Genomic DNA, 26,522 nt, shown 5'->3' on the forward strand with positions numbered 1-26,522 from the left:
CCCCAGGCCCACTGAATCCCTGCCAGAACATCTTGAAACAGTGAAGTAAACCATTCGGAAGAGCCTCATGGAAGGGGAAACACAGCTTTGTTTTTTTGTTTTTGCTTCCACTGCAACAGTTTGCAGCTTCTAAGGAGCAGGCAGTGACAAGACAGCCAAGACTGGGGTCTTCCAGCCTGCCAACCAAAGGCTGGCCCATCTTCCCCAGTGCACTGCAGACAAAGGCCTCAGTCTGGCTCAGCACCCACCACAGCCCCCGAGGCAGAAGCGGAAATTGCCTCCACCCTGAACTCGCTCCCCAATGAAGTCACCGATAAAATCACAGCCAGCTGCATTCCCACCAGCTTGGCTGCCTACACAGCAAGATCTCAAACTGAGGCACTTTCTGACTGCTCACTGGGACACTTTGCCCTGTGTCAGGGTTGGGGCTCTGGGAAAACAGGGAGAGGGTCAAATGGGTGAGAGGTTTGGTTTTACAGGCCCCTGTATGATATTTAACTAGGAGAGAGGAGGCGGGAGATGGAGGCCTCTGAACAATGAAATGAGGGGTCTGCGTGTTGGCCCGGAAACATTACTCCAACACACGGGAGTTCAGCTTTAATTGAAAAGGGCTGTGAGCATCTTCCTGCCTGGTTTCTCCTTGAACGATTCTGCAGAACACGATGACACATGCACAAGCAATTAAAAGAGGAAATCACATTTGGCATATTTTAACAATCACTTCCTACAAAATGCTGATTGTAGGAGCTGACTGGCTTAGCACAGTGCCAGGCTCCTCCTCACTGGCTGGGACAACTCACCCATCACTGTTGATGTCAGTCACTGCCACAGTGTATCCAAAGTATGAGGCCATCTGGAAGAAATTAAGGAGAGACCTCTCAGTGTTTCATTGAATTACAGTGTGAGAGTGAGGGGGGAAGGAGTGAGAGAGTTGGCAGGGGAAGAGAGTGAGGTGGAGGAAAGAGAGTGGAGGGGGAAGAGAGTGGGGGGGAGAGTGGGGGGAAGAGAGTGAGGGGGGAGAGAGTGAGGGGGGAGAGTGAGGGGGGAGAGTGAGGGGGGGAGAGTGAGGGGGGAAGAGAGTGAGGGGGAGAGAGTGAGGGGGAGAGAGTGAGGGGAGAGTGGGGGAGAGAGAGTGGGGGGGAGAGAGTGGGGGGGAGAGAGTGAGAGGGAGCTGGGAAGAGTGAGAGAGGAAGCGGGGACAGTGAGAGAGGGGGAGAGATTGAGAGTGAGAGGGAGGGGAGAGAGTGGGGGGAGAGAGTGGGGGGAGAGAGTGGGGGGGAGAGAGTGAGAGGGAGCTGGGAAGAGTGAGAGAGGGAGCGGGGACAGAGTGAGAGAGAGGGGGAGAGATTGAGAGTGAGAGGGAGGGGGAGAGGAGAGAGGGAGGGGGAGAGAGTGAGAGGGAGGGGAGGGGGAGAGGAGGGGGGAGAGGAGAGAGGGAGCGGGGACAGAGTGAGAGGGGGGGAGAGAGTGAGAGGGGGGGGAGAGGAGGGGGGAGAGGAGAGAGGGAGCGGGGACAGAGTGAGAGGGAGGGGGAGAGAGTGAAGAATGAGCCTGTGTGTGGAAGCATTGCTCATTTTTTCCAGGAGGTTCCCCCCCTTGACAATCTGTAGGTGGAGCGATGCCTGGGTAATTTCCAAAGGCTCTCGGTCACAGACCAGCTGGTTCACACTGTGAATGAGGGTGGTGGTGCTCAGCAAGGGCAAGGCAGAGGAGGGGCAGGCAACTCCTGGGGCGTCTGGCCTGCTCACATGAGTGGGGTTTCTCAAGCAAGTGCGACATCGGTGGGTGGAAGCCCACGGAGGTGCAGTGTCCTTGGTTCCAATTCCCAACAGGAACTCACTCCTTTTGGGCTAGCTTGCACCCACAGCCCTGAAATCACTCTGGCTGGGCGAAAGCCTAAACAACAAGGGCTGGGTTGATCACAGACTGGTCAGGCTCCCTCAACCAGAGGGAATAACCTGGGGCTCTTAACTGCACTCACCCTATCACTGAACTGTTCCCACAAACTACAGACTCACTTTTAATAACTCTTCATCTCACATGTTCTTGATTATTGCCTATTTACCTGTTATTATTATGCTTCTTTTTTCTTTTTGTGCTTGCACAGTTTGTTGTCTTTTGCACATTGGTTGTTTTTTCTTGTGTAGGGTTTCACTGATTCTATATTGTTTCTTTGTATCTACTGTGTATGCCCACAAGAAAGTGAATCTCAGAGACTTACCTCGACAATAAATATACTTTGAACTTTGACCTTTGAATCAGATCACCCCATTAGCACACATTAGGGCCACTAGGCCATGGGAGCAAATAAACTGGCCCCCGGCCCAGATAATCCAAAGGCCCCCTGCCCAGGATCAGGCCACTTAGTGTTAACCACAGATCAAAGCCAGTGACTTTAGACACACTGGGCTCTTGCTAGCTTGGTCCCTTAGCCAATAGTCTGTTGTGAAGTGTTGGGAAGCCCCTGAACAACTCAGGACTTGTGTCTCCAGAATGGTGGCAGAAAGATAAGCGGTCAACAAGAAACACAGCCGAGAGACAGAGAAACTTACCTGGTCACCGGATAAGTTGAATAAAGCTTTCATATTTGTCCCATTTAAAATGGTGACCTGTTGGAGAGATCAGAGCAGAGGTGAATCGAACATGTAACCTCGGGTGGAATAGAAATAAACAGGGCAAGGGTCCCATTCCAGGACGGGCTCCGGTGCAGTAAGTAAGACACTCTCAGCTGCACTGAGGGGTAACAATGGCTCCGTCCCAGCCCCTCCTCAAGGGATGTTCTAAACAGGCCTTCTGAGCTGTCAGATGTCTCCAGACCTCCCGCCAAGGTGGATGTGCCTTTCAATTTTCATTCAGTACAGTTTGAGCCAAAAGGCTGGAAAGGGCTATCAGGGCAAGGTGGAGAGTCTGGGAAAACAGGGACGGAGCAAACAGTCATCAGACCAAACCACGTCCCACCTCCCTCTGCTCATCACATCATGAGGAGAGTCACTGACGCGCCAAAGTGCTTCAGTCTGGTTCATGTTTCCAGCCAATACAACTGAGGGAAATGTCCAGGCTCTTTTAAAGGGGAGAGGAATTAGACTCAGGCAAGGAATGCAGCTCAGCGGCTGTGGCAATGGAGTCACACCTACAAAATGCAACTCAGGCTGACAGGCCTAGGAACTGTTGGAGGCCAAATTACGAAGGGCTATGGAAATGACCGTCAGTGCTGTGGATGCAGCTACAGCCCCTCCAGCATGGGGCCCTGGGGTCATCATCGCGCAGGAACCCACAGGAGTGTGTTCCTCCCTCGGTGCGAGAGAGGCTGCTGTGTCCGTGAGGGCCGATTTGACGGGCTAGCAGGCTCCCCGTAAGGAGGTTTACGCGAGGGCAGACTTCTAACCCAAGTGTCTGACTGCAATTGTCATATGCTTACATATCCAACGGAATGCGTCCCGCGTGGTACCCCGGTGACATAATCTGCCAACGAGAACAGACACACTGTCAATCTAGTTCCACATCCTGGTCCTGCTTAAGTCTTCTCATCCCCTCCTCCTCCTCCTACCTGCTCACCCTCTCTCTCCAACCCCTCCCCTTCGCAGCACCCCCATCCCCTCATTCCCCCACCCACCGCTGCCCCTTCCCCTCTTCCCCATGACCACCTCACCACCTCCTCCTTCCCACCCTTCCCCACACCGTTTTGCAAGCAGTTTTCTCTGTGCAGAGTCACCAGAGAGACTGCAACATAGCCATAGAGAGATACAGCACAGAAACAGGCCCTTCGGCCCATTGAGTCTGTGCCGACCATCAACCACCCATTTACACCGATCTCATTTCATTCTCTCCACATTCCTGTCAACTCCCCCCAGATTCTAACTCTCACCCAATAACAGGGGATAATCTATAGTGACAACTAATCCACCGACCCCATGTCTTTGGGATGTAGGGAGAAACCCACAGCCACGGGGAAAACATGCAGATTCCACACAGAGAGCAACAGGGGTCAGGATAGAACCCGGATCTCTGAGGCTGTGAGGCAGGGGCTCTGCCCCTGGTAGTTTAAGGAAAAAGCCCTTTGACACCTTCCCGGGGTAAAGTAGGAATAGGCAGTGAATGTCAATGATTTTTCTCAGCTGCATATCCTGACAAGTTGCCTCAGTCACTCTACAATGCCCGACATATTACTGGCAAGCAGGAGAAACTCCACGAAACAAGCTGGAACACTCTCATGAATGCAGTGCATGCAGACCTTACCTTCAGTGGAATCTCCAGTAAACTCTCCAACAGCCACAGAGTAACCTTTGAAAGAGAAAGAACACAGCTTAGCACGACAGAAGAGGGAAGGAAGTGGGGAGAACTGAGTTCCAGTTTGCAAGTCTCCTTACTGAGATCCAACGAAGTGAGTGCAGGCCACCACCAACGGACACGCTCCTTCCCCATCAGCCGCTCAGGAGTGGGGACCAATCACTCATCGCGCAGGTGCGCAGTCACTCTGGGAACCGTCACGTGAACTTCGAGAGAAGCGCGAAGGTGTGGGGAGAGCCACGGTGTGTGAAGTTTGAGCACCGCCTCCTGAAGCGGCCGCTGACCGCGAGGACCCTGGCCAGTGTCCGGCCAGGGGTGGCCCCATTTGGCCTGGAACCCAAAGCTGAGGTCCATCCAGCTTTTCCCAGATCTACTGTGCATAGAAAGTAGAACAATACAGCACACTAGGGGACTTTCAGCCCACAATGCTGTGCCGACCTGCTAACCTACTCCAAGGTCAACCTAACCCTTCCCTCCTACATAACCCACTTTTCTATAATCCATGTGCCTATCTAAGAGTTTCTTAAATACCCCTAATCTATCTGCCTCTACCACCATCCCTGGCAGAGCATACTACACACCCACCACTCTCTGTGTAAAAAACTGACCTCCGACATCCACCCCGAATACTCCCCTTCAATTAAATCTGACCATCACTGTTGAGGTCAGCATTCATTGCCTACCCCGCTTGAACCGCTACAATCCCAGAGAACGGGCACTCACAGAATCACAGTCTCAAGCAGAAGTTGTGAAATGTCTTATGGCAGCAGTACAGTGCAGGGATAACAAATTACTAGAAGTTACAATTTTAAAAAAAGAGCAAAAGATGAATAGTGTGGTTGTGTTCGTGGACTGTTCAGAAATCTGTTGGCAGAGGGGGAGAAGCTGTTGTCTACCGTGCAGGCGATCCCGTAGCACTATTTTACAGGGTTTCTTTCAGCCTGGCCTCTCGCACACTTGTGACAAATAAAGCTAATCCTTAATCTTTATCTTTAGTGATTTCTCCGACCTGCCACACAGCTGGGCAACAGGTACCACTGGAGCCAGGACGGTAGAAGCTGTCCCTTTGAGCAGTCGGCTGTTAGGGTAAACACGACACATGCCGGAGCGGAGGGCAGGTCCCACTCACCAAGGTAACTATCGTCAAAGGAGGTCGGGGACGTAGCAGTTCGCATCTCCCCAGCCGTGAACTGAATATAGTTGAGGTCAGCACTGGGCTGAACCACGTCCTTGATGTAGGCAGAGACCAGCTGGCCTGAAAAACCAACACAGAAACCAATCAGAGCGGGGCCAAGAGAAAAGCTGGATCCCAAAGCCCTCCCCCGCCCACTGACCCTCAGGGATGGGATGTCTCACCATCTCCCCCTCCCAACCCCCAGCAGGGAGAGTTTCCGTGGAGAATCTGACAAGAGGATGCCTGGGGCAAGGGGGATGGGTGGGGGTGGTTCAGGAGGGGCACCGGTACTCTGGGCTACAGTGGTCAGGGGTGAGCGAGGCAGAGATTCCGGAAGTGTCAGCAGGAAGGGGAGAGGGCGGCGGCTGCGGGGAGCCAGATGTGGGGCAGTAGGGTTCGGCTGTCCTGAATGAACAGAGGTTCTCTGGGAGAGCTGAATGAGCCACTCCTGCTCCCATGGAGACGCTTCCTTGGCAAATGGGCAGAAAAGACTCGGTATTGACAGTTGCTCTGGCCGGAACCTGTGAAATACTGTGGTAACATAGGTCAGGGTGAGGGTTTCTGCAGAGCTGAGCCTGGGTGGAGTCAGGAGGGTAGTGAAACAAGCAATCGCGGTGTTGAAATGGGCACAAGATGGAGTTTGTGAACAGTCCGGTTGGTAAAGGCTACAGATAGGGAACTGAGGATTGTGAGAAGGTTTTATCCCAGGTACACAGTGAGCTGCAGAGCACACCGAGAGAGGACAAGGAAACTGGGCGGAGATGCAGGGCATTGGAGTGCTGTGAAATCACTCAAAGCAGTGGAGATATCCCAGAAAATGAAGTTTTGAATGTGAGGGAACATGAGAGACAGTGAGAATGAGAGAGAGAGAGAGAGAGACAGAGGGGGAGCTAGAGACAGAGACAGAAAGAGAACGAGAGAGAAAGAATGAGAGAGAAACAGAGCAAGAAAGTGACTTAGAGAGAGAGAGACACAGAGAAAGAAAGAGAGAGACAGAATGCAGAGAGAGTGGGAGAGCGGGAGAGAGGCTAACCAGCTGTGGTGTTGGTTCCTGGATACAGAGCCTATCCATGCCCAGCTCCACTACATCCACACTCCTGCCTTACCTTGCCAGTAGAAACTGCCTGGCCCACCGAGCACCACCCGGCCACTCTGTAAGGACACAGAGAGTTGGCATTAGTGAACAGGCTCATACCCTGATACAACAGAGCTACCAGCTGTGTTCATGTCACCAGCTGTCCCCTCACTACGAGTGCAGACACCAACCATGGGTTTCATGGGTTCTGATGAGGCTGATGTGGGACCTGCAAACTCTCCCACAGATGGGCAGACAGGGTGGGGTGGACCCTGATGTGGTTCACCCCTCCTTCCATCAGATTTGGCAGAGACAGTGTTGCTGGGATCTCCAGTGCCCTGAGATACCTGATGTAGACAGTCCAGGTCCTCAGAAGCTAACAGAAGGGTAGAAGCACTTTCCCCAGTCGACCACAGGCCATGCTGGTACGTTGAACACAAACTACAGTGAAGCATCAGTCTCTGCCGGCCCTGGAGACCTCTACAGAGTGCGCGGGAACCCATGAAGATCCAATTCCTGAGAAGCACAGAGCCCACAAACATACTGAGAGAGGTGGGGTCCAGTGTCCCAGTGCCCCAAGCTTAAAAAAGTCTGTGCCCTCTGCCCTGAAGGTGAACCATCTGGTCCCATTGCCGTGGCAAATCATCACCACGGCAACTGGGGCTCCCTGGTGGAGTTTGGTCACAGAAGCGACACCTCACTGAGTCTCAGTAAGGAATGCAAGGTGGCACTCCTGGTGGCAGGCAGTGCCACTTTGATATCCATACACAGTCCAGGATGGCTGCTTGCAGAATCCCAAGGCTCTTACCTCTGTTAAGTCGGCACTGAAACCAGCCTGGCAGAATCCCTGGCCTGAAACCGAGTGCCAATCTGTGGAAGTAGAGGCAGTCCAATTACATCAGTCACAAAGCTAATGCCTGAACCTCAGAAGTATCACTGTGCCTGGAGCGCTGGGAGGTCGATGTGAAAGGAGAATACGCTAATGAGAGGACGCTTGCACAAGAGCTTCATGTTTTGTGCTTTGGTGAAGCATCAACCACACAGGATGGGATGGGATGGGGTGGAAGATGAGTCATTACTCAGCCTATCCCGTACATTAGCAGAACTTATCAGGGAGGGTAGGATATCCTGTGCCCTCGCTCCAACACACTTGCCCCGAGGTGGGTCTGAGACTTAGAGCCAGTGTGTACCAGGCCCAACTACACCATCGAATGTTGCTTTCTACCAAAGATGGGTCAGGGGGACCAAAAATTGGCCCCAGTGCCCTGGGATGCAGGCGAAGAGAGGAATCAAACCCCATCATGGGACAATAGAAGTGTCACCACCCACTGAGGGCAGTCAAGGGTTAAGGGGCATCCAGGACACTGGAGAGGGAACTGAAGGACCGCTGTGTCGGATCGTTTACACAAGGCAGCACCTACTTGTTCGACATGGTGCGTACTCCACTACGTAGCTGAAGTTGCCTGTGGAGAGGTAGCAGGTCCCCACCAATTCGTGGTCCTGTTGATATTCTTTCCATGTGTAACGAGGGGCACAGGCCTGAGAAAAAGAGAAAGAGAACAATCAGACTTATGCTTCCTCACAGAGAAAGGGTTCCTGGAAATCCCACCGAGTCCAGGGGGCGGTGCAGTGACAAGTTGGGCTGAGGGCTGAACTTTACCCACCCGGTTCGTTCACCAGAGGCACATCACAAAGCCTCCAGCCTCCCCACACAGCACCGGCAAATACTGGCTCTTTTAAAACTTGACAAATCACAATGCTCAAAAATAAAGTGAACGCAAACTGCCCCTCTCTGATACGGATTTGGACCCAGCCTCTATTACAATGAGGGGGGAGGGTGGTGGTGAGGATCCAGAGTATCAGGCAAATTAGAGGCTGGAAAGTGATGCAGAAGTCAGCGACAGCAACTTAAATAATACATCGAACATAATAGCACAGTACAGGCTCTTTGGCCCACAATGTTGCGCCGACTTTTTAACTTATTCTAAGATCAATTCCTCCTACATAGCCCTCCATTTTTCTATCATCTATTTGCTGGTCTACAATACTGTGCAAAAGGCTTAGACACCTATACGTAGCTAGGATGCTTGAGGTATTTGCCCAGTACTGTAGCAATTTTATGTATTGCACTGCTGCTGCTGCAAAAAACAACAAATTTCATGACTTATGTGAGTGATGATAAACCTGATTCTGATCTGGGTCTCTATTGTGAACTGAGAGTGAGAAGGGGGCAGGGAGAGGGGAATCATGGTTAGGAAAAGGGGAAGGGAGAGGGGAGGGAGCAGGAAGCACAGAGAGACATTCTGTAATGATCAGAAAACCAATTGTTTGGAATCAAAAGACCTTGCCTGGTGTCTCAGGGCTGGGTGTTCCGGCACCCACTCAACACCACCCCCCCCCCCACCTGTCCCACACTCTTTCTCTGCCACACCCCTCCCAGGGCACTCCACTCTTGCCATTCCCAACATCCTTTGCTCCCACCAGATTGACAGACTTGCTCTCTGCTCCACATTGACAAATACAGTACTGTGCAAAAGTCTTACGCACCCTAGCTTTATATATGTGCCTAAGAGTGCCCCTAACATATCAGAATCAGGTTTAGTAGCTGCTTTTACCAGCACCCTCCACTCTGCACAAACAAAACTTACTTCTGACATTCCCCCATATACTCTCCTCCAATGCCCCCCATAGACAAGCGAGGCAGGAGTCTATGTATTTCAACTATATTTATTTCAATGCAAGATGTCTGATAGAAAAGGTAAATGAACTCAGGGCATGGACAGCTACATAGGACTAGGTATTATAGCCATTACAGACGCATGGCGAAAGGAGTGATCGGACTGGTAGTTTAATGTTCCAGAGTACAGGTGCTATGGGTGGGACAGAGGTGGGATGAAGAGAGGAGGAGGAGGAGTTGATTAAGGGGAATATCATGGCATTAGTCAGAGATTAAATGAAGGGGAATGATTAAGGGGCATGTCACGGATGTAGTCAGAAATGACTACTTAAAGGATCATCCAGAGAAACAAGAAGGGGATGATCACATTGTAGGCATTGTACCATAGGATCCCTATTAGACAACATGAATAAACGTGTAGGGAGACTGTGCAAAGTTGTAAGAATAATTGGATTGTCATAATAGGGAATTTTAACTTTCCTAATACAGAGTGGGGCTCCATAGTGCTAAGGGCTGAGACTGGGAAGAATTTGTTCACTGTGGTCAGGAAGGTTTCCTCAGGAAATCTATAGATGGCCCTGGATGCACAAGAGATCTTGCAAATGCTGGCATTCTGGAACAATGCACACAAAATGCTGGAGGAATTCAGCAGTTCGCATTCACACGCAAAGGATTTCCTCACCGGCGAAGACGATTCAGGAGCCGGAGTGGCGATGAGGGAGGTGGTGTAGGGGCAGGTGTAGCACTCAGCATGGCTGCTGTGTTCCTCCAGCGTTCTGTTTATGCTGCTTTCAGAGGGCAAAACGCAACCTGCTCTTGGGTAAAACGTCAGGGCAAGGGACTGGGGTGTCAGTGGGGGAGGAGCACTTTCAGGCCACTGACTGTTGTTCTATTAGATTTAACTTAGTTAAGGGAAGGGGCAGACCTGGTCCACAAGTTAAAGTTTTAAATTGCAGCAAGCTAAACTTGCAGAAGTTGACCGGAGAAGGTTGTTAGTGGGCAGGTTGGCGATACGCAGAAGTGAACAACACACATTTTTTGCTACTAGCGCACAAAGGAATTTAAAGTGCACACAGAAGGTTGTCATCCTTTACCTCGTTGGCATGTTAAGTACATTTCACGATCATGCACAATCGCATTTCCTTTTCTGGTTTCTGATGCGGACAGTGTTGACAACGTGGAGTTTGCGCTGATTTGTCTGCAGATTTGAAAACTGGCTTATTTGTACTGTTTTTATTGAAGAAATTATTGATTCACTATGTCGAATTCCAAAGAAGCATAGGGCGTGAAGCGCAAAAGAACTGCTAGTTCATTGAAAGTGGAATGGCTTAATAAAACAGTAGAAACTGCTGCACCGGAAGCTCACAAGGTCAGGAACGTGCAGCTACGAGAAATATTTATGTACAACTAGACAACGGGGTGACCCATTGGGGCACCCTTTCAAAGAAGGGTAGTGCAGTATGATGTGACCAGAATGAACATTAAATTTTCCTGAATGCTACTGCTATCTCTTTGATTTGGAAATTAAAGAAGAAAAACTCAGCTTATTAAAGAAGAAAATTGCATAGCAAGACAAATATGTGACCAGACTGAACATTAAATATCCATGAAGTAAATTTGAAGGAATCGGGCTTGCTGGGTCGGATCTGGAATTAAATGTCGGATGTACTGATGGATTTGGCCTTGAATAATCACAGAAGGATTCCATCGATTCCTCGTTGGAATGATTTCTTTGGCACCAAAGGATGTCATTTGGAAGAGGCAATTGTATTGTCTGATATTTTTCCTGAACTCGTTTGCAATAGGTTCATTATTGCTGTACAAATAGAGTTCATTAGGTAGAGGCTGCAAATTGCCTACCCTGACCTTTCCCTTCATACAGCAGAAATGTGCGGTTTCTCCAGTGAATAGGAAGGCACGACGGTGAGGGCATACTCTGGTCATCGAACCAACATCAGCAGGAATGTGACAGCATGGGAGTCGTGCACTTTGCCTTGCTCTTTCTCTGTCAAGGTATTGTCGTCAAAAGTGGCCATTGTCGTCTTCAGCAAGTCTCGCAATAATTACTCTTTACCGCATATTCTCGAGTTAATCTTTCATTTTCTCCTCTGTCTCTTCCTCTCTCCTCCTCCTCTGCCTGTTTTTGTCATTCTGAAGACGTGCAGCCCTTTCATCCTTCGTCTCTTCATCCCTTCTACCATTTGTTCTTTCTCTCTGATCCTGGAATCGTGCGGCCCTGGCCTGATCAGATTCCTGTTCTCTCCTCCGTCTGTGCCTATTGTTGTCATTTTGGAGACGTGCATGCCTGTCCTCTTCTGTCTCATCTTCTCTCATCTTTTTTGTCCTGACTGTTTGATCCTGGAGTCGTGCAGCCCTGGCCTCATCCGATTGTTGTTCTCTCCCTCCCCTTGCCACTTCCCAACGACATTTGGCGTCATCTCTTGACCATAATGTCCCCCCGTTCTCTTTCCATAATTAGGTTATCCATATATTTTTACCCTAATGCTTGATAGAAGATAGGAAGCAGTAACACCAAAGCCTCCAAGCTGCTGAAGCTGGCCGTGCACATGCGTCGTGGTGTGGCGTCGCGGTCTCCATGGAAGGTGGAGCCAGCTCTGAGCATTGTGAGACGCTGCTGAGGCTGGCCGTGCGCATGCGTTGGGCTGTGGCGTCCCGATTTCCATGATGGCCGATCGGGTCTCGGGTGAAAAGCAGCCTGTTGATTTTTGGCGAATGAGCAATTTTATATGACTATATAACCCTGAACCTTGCCTGCATTCTGTAAGTTAGCACATTTTAATTCGATTGAGCCAAAAGAAAGTGCCGCTGTAATGCACCATTTGCGCTAATTGGAGGTCACAGACAGACAAACAGAGCATCAGAGTTTTAGTAGTATATAGATACAGAAATTGGTGTTACCTGTGTGTATTGTTGTGATGCAAAAGTTGCTGGAGAATTTGCAAGTAGGAAGAAGTGTAGTGATATTTGGAAGCTTGACTTTTTAAAGCGTCATTAAACAAACAAATCACCTATGGACTGTGTGTAAAGGCTCCAGTGAGAAAATCCTTCATTACCCGCTACAGGCCTGCTATGTAATGAATATACCTCTATATAAAATTCAGTGCACACATGTTGTTGTCACTGGGCAAAAGATTCCACAGCACAAGATTTTTGCGCACACTGGTCATTACAAATTAGAGGGAATATTGATCGAGATCCATATGTTCCTGTTAGAGTGAAGGCCAAAGGTTGGCAGGAGTAGGGATCCCTGGGTGACAAAGGACGTTGAGGTACTAGTCAGGAAAAAGTAGGAGGTATGGGTCAGGTACAGGCAGCTGAGATCAAGTGAATCCCAGAGAGAGTATAGGGGATGCTGGAGTGTACTCAAGAATGGAATCAGGAGGGGAAAAGGAAATATGAAATGCTTTGGAAGGAGAATCCAGCCACACATTATAAATATAGTAAGAGAAAAGGGAAAGTGTACATGTTTTTCTGAAAGTGGAGTCACAGGTAGACAGGGTGGTGAAGCTGGCTCTTGGCATGTTGGCCTTCATCAGTCAGGACACCGACTATAAAATTTTGGAGATTTACCAGGAACCTGACAAACAATTTTTCTTTAAAAATTGCAGAATGTAGTCAGTATATGGAACAAGCTGCCAGAGAAAGAGGTTGAAGCAGGTACAATAACAACACTTAAAAGATTGTTTGTCCGACAGGTAGATGGTGATGAAAAGGTACATGGATTGGAAAGGTTTAGAAGGATATGGGTCAAACGCGGGCAAATGAGACCAGCTTGGATAGGGCACCTTGGTTATCACGGATGAGTTGGGCCAAAGGGCCTGTGTCGGTGCTGTGTGAAAGGAGAGATGACAGACTGAAGGAAGGAAAGATGATATAGCAGAGCTCAGTCCAGGCAGCTGGGGGCCTGGCTGCCGCTGGAGGAATGATTGAAGCAGGATGTCGGAGAGGCAAGCGTTACACGAGCTGGGACATGAATTCACGCTCTCAGGGTATGGGAGGTAAACAGAATCAATGAACACCAACACCGCGGGGAAGCTGCAGAAACCAATGGCATTTGAACACGTGAAAGCCCGGTAGATAGGTATATCAGCACTTCACCAACAAAGTAGATGTCAGTCACAAAATCACAGCGCAGGAAGGAGCCTGCTCACAACATATCCTCAAAGGCGGGGTCTCTGGAATCCAGTCCTCACAGAGAGTCAATGATTAGTCCATAACACATTGGAGCAGAATTAAGCCATTTTCTCATTGAGTCTGCTCTGCCATTCTATATGGCTGATTTATTTTTCCTCTCCACCCAATTCTGCCTTCTCTCCATAACCTTTGACACCCTTACTAATCAAGACCCATCAACCTCTGCTTTAAATATACCCAATGACTTATCCACAGCTGTCTCCGGCATTGAATTCCACAGATTCACCACCCTCTGGGTAAAGAAATTCCTCCTCTTCCCGGTTCCGAAGGGATATCCTTCTATTCTGAGCGCTATGGTCCTGGAATCTCCCACTAATGGACACATCCTCCCCACGTTTCACAAGACATGCTCGTTTTCATGAGTCAGCCCATAGTATTTGTTGGACTTTAACAAAACGCTGATTAGGCTGAACATGAAAGACTCTATACAGTTCTGTCACCACACATTATGGGAAAGATGTGGCTGCAAAGGAAAGGGTGTAGAGTCACTACAGAAGGAGATTGATGGACTTTTGGACAGGAAAGGTATCAAGGAAGATGAGGATCAGATAAGAACAGGGTTCATGGATGGCATTATGGAAGGTGGCCTGAGTGACCTGACTGAGTGCGTCCAGTGTTTCACCAGGAACACAGCTTTGAGCAGGCTCAAGGGCCCCAGTGGCCCAGTGCTCTGTATCTGGAAAGGCCAAGGGCCTCCAGAATCTGGCTTCATTACCACCACCTCGTTATGGGGACCTGACATGGCCTGTTGGGGAAAATCCACATACAGATCTGTGCAGGCAGATGAAACTGAGAGAAATTAGAACAGGTAGGAAAGATTGCACGGTGCAGGCAGCTCTCACTTCCTGAAAAAAGCACAAACACACACACCCTCAAACAGGGAAAACAATCACCCAGAATAATGGAGGCTCCTGCTGCTACCTCCTAATGGAAGGCAGATGATGATTCCAACAGCAATTTACTACAGTGCACTATATGAAGACAATTTATACAGAAGCACATCAGCAATGCAAACAGATGGAGTGAGCCATAATTAGCATGATTCACGTGATGCTACATCCCTTCAATTAGTCTGTTGAAATGGTCAACAAACTCAATCACAAACTGGTGTCAAAAAGATTGCAATGGGATCCATTCCCACCGGTACTGTACCCCGGTATTATGCAGTGACGGACCCGTCCCCACCGGTACCGTACCCCGGTGTTACGCAGTGACAGACCCGTCCCCACCGGTACCGTACCCCGGTGTTACACAGTGACAGACCAGTCCCCACCGGTACCGTGCCCCGGTGTTACACAGTGACGGACCCGTCCTCACCGGTACCGTGCCCCGGTGTTACACAGTGACGGACCCGTCCCCACCGGTACCGTACCCCGCTGTTACACAGTGACGGACCCGTCCCCACCGGTACCGTGCCCTGGTGTTATACAGTGACAGTCCCGTCCCCACCGGTACCGTGCCCCGGTGTTATACAGTGACAGACCCGTCCCCACCGGTACCGTACCCCGGTGTTACACAGTGACAGACCTGTCCCCACCGGTACCGTGCCTTGGTGTTACGCGGTGACAGACCCGTCCCCACCGGCACCATGCCCCGGTGTTGTACAGTGACAGACCCGTCCCCACCGGTACCGTGCTCCGGTGTTGCACAGTGACAGACCAGTCCCCACCGGTACTGTACCCTTGTGTTTTTAAATAACAAATGTCCCTACTTGTACTGTACCATGGTGCTATACAGAGACAGATCCATCTCCACTGTTACTGTTACAGACATCCCACCTCTCCCGGAAGATCCGGGAGTCTCCCGCATATCGATAGTGGCTCCCTGACGCCCGGAAATTATATACAATATCCCGGAAATAGATTTTTTTTGAGAGGGAGAGCGAGCATCCTGATTGGTCTCCCTTCGTGCTAAGAGTGGTCCCCAGCCACCGGGCCATGAGGAAACAATATGATTTGGTGATATGAAATGATATGAGTCATTTGCACCTTTCCTCATTCCCTGTCACGCACTGTTGAACTTGAACGCACGCGAGGTCATTACGCACACGTCATCCATGTCAGCGCGGGAAGGAGATCAACTCCTCGAGCTTGTAAACGACGGCGGGCTGAAAAGTATGTCTGACATAACATCTCTGCCGGCATTCTGAATCAAAGTCAAGGCTAGATATCCTGAGATAGCCACGAAAGCACTGAAAACGTTGCTTCCATTTCCAACATCATATCGCTGCGAAGCGGAGTTTTCTGCAATGAATGCAACGAAATCTAAATTGTGGAATAGACTGGACATAAGGAATCCCCTTCGAGTATCACTGTCTCCCCTCACTCCTTGATGGGACCGTCTTGTTGCAGGAAAACAAGCCCAGGGCTCTCACTGATTCAGCGATATTGGTGTGTTGCAATGATTTTATATGTTCATACGGGGAAAATATGTGCTGTGTGTTTAATATCCAAACTTTACTTAAAATGTTATGATGCTATTGATTTATCACCTATATTCCGGTTGTGATTAACACCCCCCCGTCCCCCGGGTCGGCCGGTCCGCAAGAATATTGTCAATATTAAGCCGGTCTGCGGTGCAAAAAATGTTGGGGACCCCTGCTAAGTAGACCTATCAGTTTTCTCTGTGGGCGGGCTTTACAGTTGACCTCAAAAATAATGACAGTGTTGCTCACTGCACTGTTTGCAACAGTGACTTTTCTATTGCCCATGGTGGGTTAAAATGTAAAAGACATGTTGAGGTGAGTTTAACAGGTGTCATTCATTCATTAGCATTGCTAACGTTATTTAAACTAGCTGGCTAGCTGCTAAGGAGCTATGCTATTGATGTCCTACATGATGAAGCCAAACTCCCTGTAGACTTGCTTAAAGTTGTAATAGAATAAACATGATAATATAAGTACATATTTTAATGTCACATTTGCTGCATATACCCAACTTGGTTTACAGATTAGACAAAATCACTAAACAAAGTATTACATACACCCTTGGGGGTGGGGGGGGTGCGATATGGTGTTGGGGGGGGGGGCGGTGCTACCTCCCTGAAATGGTGGTGATACCTCCCTGAAATGAGTTTTTGCAGGGTGGGATGTCTGCTGTTATACAGAAATAAGACTATGTCTACTGGTACCATAGACACCCAGATTCACCACCTTCTGGCCGAAGAAACTCCTGATCTCTGTTCTGAAGGGAATTCCTTCTATTCTGAGGCTGTGTCCTCTGGTCCTATTCTCCCTCACTCTCGGAAACATCCTCTCCAAGTCTACTCTATCTAGGCCAATCAATATTCAGAAGGTTTTAATGAGATCCTCCCTCATTCTTCTGGAGTCCTGTGAGTACAGGCCCAGAACCGTCAAACCCAGAACCATCAAACACTCCTCATACGTTAACCTTTTCATTTCCAGGATCATTCTCGTGAACATCCTCTGGACCCTCTCAAATGCCAGCACATCGGTCTTAGAATAAGGGCTGAAAACTGCCCCATTCCCATATTCCAAGTCTGAGTGCATGTACGTCTGCACACACATCCAGGTGCAGACATGTCAATTCCAGATAAATTGAGCACACCAAGTCCCAATGCTCCGATCCACGGGAATGCCAATGCCGCTGCATGGCACAGGAAGGCTGGATAACTCACCAGGACAGTGTGATTGCGTGATCGGATCGTTGCTCCCAACCACTGGCTGGACTTCAGTTCCAGTTCTTCAGACTCGTTGTACGGACGATTACCTGGAGCAAAACACAGCCACCATTTAGAATAAAACAGGAGCAAGTGCACTGCAACTTTCCTTGGAAGGCAGTGAAACAGTTGGCATTGATTCATGCCAATGCATATCAGTGATTTCCTTCAGCAAATAATATTTTGAAATACAGTACATTGGTCACTGTTAACAACGTTATATCAATGGAAGGAACAGGAGGCCCTGTGACTGAGTGCCCAAATCTCTCCCCAGCTGGGGATTTCCTCACCTCCAGAGGTCAGTGCTGGGGCCACTGGATTTGACATATATTCATGACCTAGACTCGGGTGTGCAGGGTAAAATGTCCAAACCTGCTGACGACCCATGGTTGGAAGTGCGATGGTCTGTAAGGAGGGGGAGTGACTGTCTGTTCCAGGACAGCGTGAGGCTGGCAGAATGGGCAAACAGGAGGTAGATGGAATTTAACACAGAGAAGTGAGAAGTGAAACACTTTGGCAGAACGAACAAGGAGAGACACAGTGGGCCCACTGGCACAGTGCTGAAGGGTGTGGGAACAGAGAGACCCGGGTGTACATGAACGTCAGTGTTTGGGAGTGGCCGGGCATGGTGGGAGAGCGGTTGGTGAAGTGTTTGTGATCCTGGGATTTGGAGAGAGAGGCACAGAGAACAGACACAGGGAGGTGGTGTGGAACCTGGACAAACACTGACTCGGACACAACTGGAGGACTGCGTCCATTTCTGGTCACCACACTTCAGGAAGGATGTGAGGGTCCCAGAAAGGGGCAGAAACAATCTACTGGAATGGCTCTGGGGATGAGGGGTCCCATCTGCAGGGTTAGACTGCAGAAGCTGGGCTTGTTCCCCCTGGAGTAAAGGAGGTTGAGGGGAGACATCTTCACCCAGAGAGCGGTGATGATCTGGGACTCAGTGTCTGTAGGGTTGGAGTTTTGTACTGAAGATACAGGAGGTGGTTGTGAAGAAAATCTCTTCACTCAGAGAGCGGTGATGATCTGGGACTCAGTGTCTGTGAAAGGTGGAGACAGGATTAATCAGGGCCTTCAGTAGGGAACTGGATCGTCACCAGAGGGAATTATTTGTACGGGGTGGGGAGCAAGCAGGGGAAATGGGGTGGGTGGGAGAGTCCACAGGGAGCCAGCAGAGACTCAATTGGATGAATGGCCTCCTGATGTGCTGAAGCTATTTTATGATTCATGCTTGGACCTTTTGTGGATGAAGAATACAGATTGAGTGCTATCAAGACCATGGTATCATTGTAGCACATGACTGCTAAAGAGCTAAAGGATAACCAGAATGCTATTGCCCTTTTTTTAATTTAATTTTTGAGTGGTTCAGTTGGATGTTTCAGATCAAAGATCTTTCTATATATTCATGAATACATGAACATTATACTTTGATTGAAAAATCCAGTCCAGACTTAACATCACAAATGTATGACTACACAGGAACGCAAAGGAATGACGTAGTGTAAGTGATCTGTTCTCCTGGTGGGATGCCCTGCCTCTGGAAAGGTGACGTACCTTCCAGGGAGTGCTTGTAAATCGTCAAGGGTTGGAAACTCTGGTCAAAGTGTGAAGCATGTCATTTCCACCAAACCTGAAGGCAGGGAAGGTGTCTCACCAGGGATTGGTTTTGGTCCTCTGGCAAATGGGTCAGCAACGGCCAAAGCAGAAACATGCAAAAAAGCCAGCCTGACTGAAAAGAACAGCAGCCCATTATCTGTGAGGGGTGAGGAAAGGTGCCAAGGGATTTGGGTTAGGTTGGAGAGAAACTTCATGCAGTAATTCCCTCAGGCCAGTGACAGAAGTCACTGGGCCCACAGTCAGTTCCCATCCAATCAGTCCAGAATAGGTCCCATTCAACACTAGCATTGCAACATAAGCCAAAATTCAACATGCCATTTTCCTCTTTCATTTGGACAACAGTTATTTAAGCCAGAAATAACAACCAGAAATTTGTTCAAGGAAGCAACTCAACTCAGATATGCATTTTGGTTGATAAATTTTGTAATGAAGGGAACTCACTCCTCCCCAGTCACTGCTGGGACCATCTGCAAATTTGTAAACCACCAGAAACTCGGAGAAAGTAAATAAGACATTTCTGGTGGTTGTTGAGCAAAAGGCTTTTAAAAATCTCACAACTATGATAGCAAGTAATTTGGTCAGTGGTTAAGCATGGCGCAGTGCTGTGCTGCCAAGAGTTCATATAACTATACACTATGCCATTGAAATTGTTAGAATTGAATCCTTTGCAACACAAGGTCCAGAGTAGAATGACCATTTTCAAGTATTTCTAAGGCTTAGTAATAACCATAGCTGAAGGAGTCAAAATAAATTGGCCCAAGATATTATAGTAGAGATACAGTCGGCCCTCCTTATCCGCAGGTTTTGCATGCGCGGATTCAACCAACCGCGGATCAGGAAAACCCGGAAGTTCTCTCTCCTGCACTCGTTATTTGAGGATGTACAACTTTTTTTTCTTGTCATTATTCCCTAAACAATACAGTATTACAACTAATTACATAGCATTTACATTGTATTAGGTATTATAAGTAACCTAGAGATGATTTAAAGTATACAGGAGGATGTGCATAGGTTACTGCAGATCGGGATCGAAAAAAAAGGAAGTTCCCTCTCCAGCACTTGTTGTTTGAGCATTTTTTCTTGTCATTATTCCCTAAACAATACAGTATAACAACTATTTACATAGCATTTACATTGTATTAGGTATTATAAGTAATCTAGAGATGATTTAAAGTACAGGCAGTCTTAAAGTCGGACTTGTACGTAAGTCGGAACAAGTACATCCGGTACGTATTATTTAGCGTCAGTTAGTCAAACGTTGGTCTTAGTATATAATATATATTTTACCTTTCTATGCATATAAAACACTAAAGAAATGTATGTATTTCAATAATTAAACCACTGTGTTGCTGAGTAGTAATTGTAGCTTTCATCGGGGCAGGGGCTTTCACATGCTCCATTATTCTCACTTTGTCCTTTAAAATTGTTCCGATCATTGACCGACTATAGCCTAACGCTCTTCCAATGACTGACGGCGTTTCACCTCTTTCCGATTGCTTTATTATTTCCACTTTATTTTCAGTTGTAATTGTTTTCTGTCAACGGAACAGAAACACTGTGGATTCAGCAGCAGCCACGGGTGGCGGGTCCGGAGCTCCCCTGGGTCGTGAGGTCCACCCTCACTGAGACAGGTTAAATAAGGGACTTGAGCATCTGCGTTTCTCGGTATCCACGGGGGGGGGTCCCGGAACCAATTCCCCCGCGGATAAGGAAGGCCGACTGTATTATCCAAGTTAAATGGAGCAGTGCAAGGTGTAGGAATTAGATTGCATAAAAATACAAGGATTAAAATATATCCAGCACTGGTCAGTGCAAGCTGGGTCTCACACTCTTCGCAACTGATGCTAACTTTAGGTTTTTCCAATCAGTTTGGGATTTTTAATCAGGACTCTCAGCACCAGGTGCAAGAACAGTTATTATCCCTCAACCATCAGGCTCACAAACAGAAGGGAATAACTATACTCACTTGCCCCATCATTGAAATGTTCCTACAACCAATGATCTCACTTGAAGGACTCTTTATCTCATTATCTCGTTATTTATTGCTATTTATTTATGTTTACATTTGCACAGTTTGTTGTCTTCTGCACACTGGTTGATCTTTCATTGATCCTGTTTTACAGATTTGTAAAGTATGCTCACAGGAAAATAATCCCAGAGTTGTATATGGTGACATGCATGTACTTTGATAATAAAATTTGCTTTGGACCTTGTACTTTGAACTTCAAAATCCCCAAAGTAATCCAGGTGGATGCTCCACTGAGGGGACGATGCATCTACAGAATCTGCCTAGCTCTAGCTTGGTGTTAAACATCCCTTGGCACTCATCTGAAGAGCTGTGGGGCTCAACAGTGATATTTAACCTGCAAGCAACACCCCCAGAACAGATTAGCTGGGTCAGAATCACACTGCTCTTTGTAGGAACATTCTGCACACAACTTGGCTGCTACAACAGTGCCCACATTTCACAATGCTTCAATGCCTTTAGAATATCTGCGGGATTCCTGATGTCAGCTAGTTTATGAAAGCAAACCTGTTCTCTATACAAAATGTATATTCCCGCTTTCTGAAACTGTCCTATAAACACGGAGTTCAAACTGAGCCTCTGACCAAGTTCCTCTCCATTTATGATAAATGGGATGTTTGGTTTGAATTCTCTGAAAACCACTAGAGTTTCTGTCTCCATTGATATTTACTCCAAAAGTAAATGTCTCCGATTTTCCTAAGAAACACACTGTTCATAGAACACCAACTACTCCCGACTGACCTCACTGATTGGAAGTTCTCACGAGCAAATCATTAGCCAGCCATCACTAACAACCTGCAGCCACTTTGATATTGCTGTGATCACTGGCACACAAGACCATTAGTTCGTAAGACATAGGGGCAGAATTAGGCCATTCAGCCCATTGAGTCTGCTCCTCCATTCAATCGTGGCTGATTTATTTTCCCCTCAACCCCATTTTCCTGCCTTTTCCCCATAACCTTTGACATCCTTACTAATCAAGAACCTATCAACCTCCGCTTTAAATATACTCAATGACTTGGTTTCCGCAGCCATCTGCGGCAATGAATTCTACAGCTTCACCACCTCTGGCGAAAGAAATTCCTCCTCATCTCTGTTCTAAAGGGATGCCCTTGTATTGTGAGGCTGTGCCCTCTAGTCTTAGACTCCTCCACTATTGGAAACACCCTCCCCATATCCACTCCATCTAGGCCTTTCATATAAAATGCTTGTTTTCACGGCTCAGGGCACATATTTGTTGCACTTTTAAAAAAGACTGATTCGACTACAAAAGGAGTACTGTGTAATATCCTGTCACCACACCACAGTAATGCAATGCAGAGGGTGAGGAGATTCACCAGGCGTTGCACGGGACGGAGTGCTTCAGTTATGGGAAGAGACTGGAGAGTCTGGGTCTGTTCTCCCTGCAATGGAAGATATGAAGAGGGAGTGTGATAAACATTTATAGATTTATAAATGGCACAGACATTCCAATGGTGAGCCCACTGCTCAACCACAGCTCGAGAATGTGGACTCACTTTCCGCCCGAATCCAAGGCCACACTCACTCAGTGTGGAACTGGATGGGTCAGCAATGCAGGAGGGCCTTTCCTCAGTATGGTATATACCACCTTAATCAGAACCAAAGCACCAGGTCAGCTTCCAACCAGAGACTCCCGCTCGTAGAATAAGTCAGCGTGGAAACTGGTCAATGCTGACCAAGACCCCCTCTAAGCTAGCCCCATTTTCCTGCATTCCTGAGGCTTAATGGCCAAAGACTTTAGAAACATAGAAAACCTACAGCACAATACAGGCCCTTCGGCCCACAAAGCTGTGCCGAACATTTATATACTTAAGAAATTACCTAGGGCTACCCATAGCCTCTATTTTTCTAATCTCCATGTACCTATCCAGGAGTCTCTTAAAAGGCCTCATCATATCCGCCTCCACCACCATCACCGGCAGCTCATTCCACGCACTCACCACCTTCTGCGTTAAAAATCTTACCCCTAATATCTCCTCTGTACTTACTTCCAAGCACCTTAGAACTATGCCCTCTCATGCTAGCCATTTCAGCCTTGGGAAAAAGCCTCTGACTATCCACACGATCAATGCCTCTCATCATCTTATACACCTCTATGAGGTCACCTCTCATCCTCCGTCGCTCCAAGGAGAAAAGGCCGAGTTCACTCAACCTGTTCTCATAAGACATGCTCCCCAATCCAAACAACATCCTTGTAAATCTCCTCTGTACTCTCTCTATAGTATCCACATCCTTCCTGTAGTGAGGTGACCAGAACTGAGCACAGTACTCCAAGTGGGGTCTGATCAGGGTCCGAAATAGCTGTAACATTACCTCTTGGCTCTTAAACGGTTAATGAAGGCCAATGCACCATATGCATTCTTAACCACAGAGTCAACCTGTGCAGCAGCCTTGAGTGTCCTATGGACTCAGATCTCAAGATCCTTCTGATCCTCCATACTGCCAAGCGTCTTACCATCGGTCTGAGCGTATCTCTTCTCTATCACCTACATATCCTCCCTCTCGCACAGTCTCCAAACTTTCTCTATATGTGAGCCCACTGCCCCTTCCTCTGTCTCTTCAGTTCGGTTCCCACGCCCCAGAAATTCTAGCTTAAACTCTCCCCAATAGCCTTAGCAAACCTCTCTGCCAGGATATTGGTCTCCCCCTTGGCTTCAAGTGCAACCCGTCCTTTTTGTACAGGTCATGCCTGCCCCAAAAGAGGTCCCAATGATCCAGAAATCTGAAACCCTGCCCCCGTTCCAATCTCTCAGCCACACATTTATCCTCCACCTCATTCTATTCCTATACTCATTTTCGCATGGCACAGGCAGTAATCTCGGGATTACTACCTTTGAGGTCCTGCTTCTCAACTTGCTTCCCAACTCCCTGTAGCAGCCATTCTGATAGGATAGTTGGGAAGCATCTTTTCCAAGGACACTGCACGATTGCAATGGCCAGATCCAGCAAGGAATTGGGTGTCCGACATCACTTATGGAGTCACATATATACCTGCATTCCAAAGCTCCCCACAACCCGTGATCCGATTCTCCCAAATCCCAACCCCACCCACCTGAACACCCTGTTTAAGGTTGGGGGTCGGGGGGGGAGGTGTTGAATTGGTAGGTCTCAATCCTGTCCAACATCACTTCACCAAAGGGAATAATTTAAAAATATATCTGCTGGAGGAACTCAGTCCTGATGCTGCTCAACCTGCCGAGTTCCTCCAGCAGCAGCTTGCTTGCTGGACCTGTTCCCAGTATTCTGGTGTCTGCAGTACAATCATAAAAAGTCTACATTGAAACTGGAACCGCCACAGAAAAAGGAGTGGGGTGGGTGCAGATATCTTTACCACAATATTTCTTAGCACAAGAAAATAGGAGCAGGGAGGTGGCCATTCAGCCCCTCAAGCCTGCCCCACCATTCAGTATGACCATGGTGAATCAACAGTGGCATCAACTCCTTTTCATGACCCTCAGTTCCTTGATCTTTAAAATATTTCCCAATCTCCACCTTAATTTTATCCAATAATCCGGCCTCCAGTGCCCACAAAATTCCAGAGATTCACCACCCTCTGACTGAAGAAACTTCTCCATACCTCAGTATGAAATGGCCGCCCACCCCTTATCTTGCACAATACTCCAGGTGCAGCCTCACCAACACCCTGTCCAACTGGAACCTCTTCACAAGAGCACGAACAGCAGTCCAAAACTCCTGCACGGCCCCATACAGAACCTGCGACAAGTCGAATTACATTTCTCATACATCGGCCCATTTTCTCTCTGTGACAGTATGTCCACCCAACAGGAACACTGGGACCAGCGGTCAACCTTCTCAAACCATGGGGCAAAACTGGAGGGGATGAAACAGGGAAACTGGAGTCGTTAGAGGTAGGAATAGAGAGAAGGATCAATAGACTGAGACCAGAGTAAGGAATGGATTTGGTCTTTGAGAACATTCCCCAGCTGTGGGACTGACTCTGCTGAGTAGAATAGAACATAGGACATCACAGCACAGTACAGGCCCTTCAGTCCAAGAGCCGTGCTGACCATTTAACCTACTCCAAGATCAATGTAATATCTAAAAGATCAATCTATCTATCACCTTGACTGAACAGAGGAGCACTTTTAGTAATAGACTAAGACAACTGCGCGGCCCTAAAGAGAACTATATGAGGTCATTCTTACCCTCGGCCATTAGGCTCTATAATGAGTCAACCTATAGCCAGGGAAATGATCACCCCCTCCTGTTAGCCTGTTATTAACCTCTGTTTAGGCCTCGTTTAACTCTGTTTACCACACCCTGCTATTGCACATTTCGGCCCATTTATACTACCATCACTGCTTGTCTGGACAGTGTCAATGTACACCCATTACTATATAATATTATGGAAATTCTTGCACTACCATCTTACCAGTGTGAACTTGGAAATCTTGTAATCTTTGACTTGTCAGTCTTGTACATCTTATTCTTAGGGTAACTTTTTTTATTCTTTCTACTTCTAATATTTGTATGTCTGTGCACTTGTAATGCTACAGTGACACTGTAATTTCCTCTGGGATCAATAAAGTTTCTATCTATCTATCTAAGGAACAGGGTCCCTTACTATAGAATTACTGGCCTGGAAGCATGAAGTGGGAGTAATTCCTGGCAATAATAACCACAGGAGATTCCGCAGATGCTGGAAATCTTAAACAACACTCACAAAATGCTGGAGGAACTCAGCAGGTCAGGCAACACCTGTGGAAGGGAATAAACAGTCAATGTTTCTGGCCGAGATGTTTCATCAGAAAAGTAATAACGGTGTTCGCTGTGAGTGCACGATTACTGGGCCTTCAGGCTCTGGGCTGACAAAGGCAGTTTTGGTTCCAGATTCTGAATCGGATATTGACTGTCATAGTCCAAGCAGATTCACCCACGCCCAGATGAGAGAGCTGCCCCATCGCGCGAGGCTGTTTAATCTGATGTCAGACAGAGGTGGGCAGAAAGTTGACCCAACGTCCACTGCTCAACCAGAAACCCAAAGGCCAGATTTACAGCGCAATGTTTGCAGTCGTTATAAACAAGATGGAGCATTCTGACCTCAGGGGGCACGAGGCCCCTGCACAAATGTTCAGCTTTCTTTTCGCTTTTTTTTTGCATTAATTCCCAATGTTTGGAGCGCTAACACGGTTTACTTTCTCTCTGCCAGCTGTTTTCCGGCCTCATTCCTCTACGCACGTGACACTTGGGCCAGAACCTGGCACCCTCTGATTGAGGCAGCCTGGTGCCAACCTGCCACCTGCCCTGCCGCGTGCCAAGGCTGGGCAGTGAGCTGTGACATTCACCGCCCTCCTCTACCTCCACCTCCACCTTCAGTCTTCATCCATCAGCAGCCCCATTGATCTTCCTCTGGGGCCTGGTGAAATCCAAACCAAACGTCTGCCTACCAGATTCAATGCCTTGCACTGTCAACAGAACCTCCTTTCTTTCCTGGGAAAGGGGAATGTTATTCTTTTCGGTTATCTGTGTTGAATCATCCCTCCCCTCCACACGGCCACTGCTCTTGCTTTGTCCCCCATCCTCACCCCCTCCCACCCCCTCTCACACACGGTGAGGGTGCAGAACACACGATCCGACACCACTCGGCTGCTTTTGAAGCAAAGGTCAGGTGTCAGTGACTACGTGGAGGACGCACTCAGTGTTTTCATTCAGAGAAGGAAACAAACAGAATAAGAACAATTAAAGCACAGAATAGACAGCAGCCAAGCCAGGATCCTTGCTTTCC

At 48.2% G+C, this 26,522-nt stretch overlaps 1 protein-coding gene across 2 annotated transcripts in view; it reads right to left on the reverse strand.

The window, feature by feature from the left end:
• Positions 1-26,522, reverse strand: part of LOC134340574 (integrin alpha-5-like) — a 136,633-nt gene that overhangs the window by 56,689 nt on the left and 53,422 nt on the right. For both annotated transcript variants that reach the window (XR_010016590.1, XM_063037980.1), the window contains exons 3-11: positions 17,065-17,156; positions 7,958-8,075; positions 7,345-7,406; positions 6,568-6,613; positions 5,417-5,542; positions 4,237-4,281; positions 3,419-3,462; positions 2,553-2,609; positions 801-853 (exon numbers count right to left, since the gene is read on the reverse strand). Coding sequence is in view for 1 of the 2 variants with exons in the window: in XM_063037980.1 (XP_062894050.1) it covers positions 801-853; positions 2,553-2,609; positions 3,419-3,462; positions 4,237-4,281; positions 5,417-5,542; positions 6,568-6,613; positions 7,345-7,406; positions 7,958-8,075; positions 17,065-17,156 (643 nt within the window). In the remaining variant the exon portion in view is untranslated. The remainder of the gene's footprint in view (positions 1-800; positions 854-2,552; positions 2,610-3,418; positions 3,463-4,236; positions 4,282-5,416; positions 5,543-6,567; positions 6,614-7,344; positions 7,407-7,957; positions 8,076-17,064; positions 17,157-26,522) is intronic.

Source organism: Mobula hypostoma, chromosome X1 (genome assembly GCF_963921235.1).
Source record: "Mobula hypostoma chromosome X1, sMobHyp1.1, whole genome shotgun sequence".
Taxonomy (NCBI): domain Eukaryota; kingdom Metazoa; phylum Chordata; class Chondrichthyes; order Myliobatiformes; family Myliobatidae; genus Mobula; species Mobula hypostoma.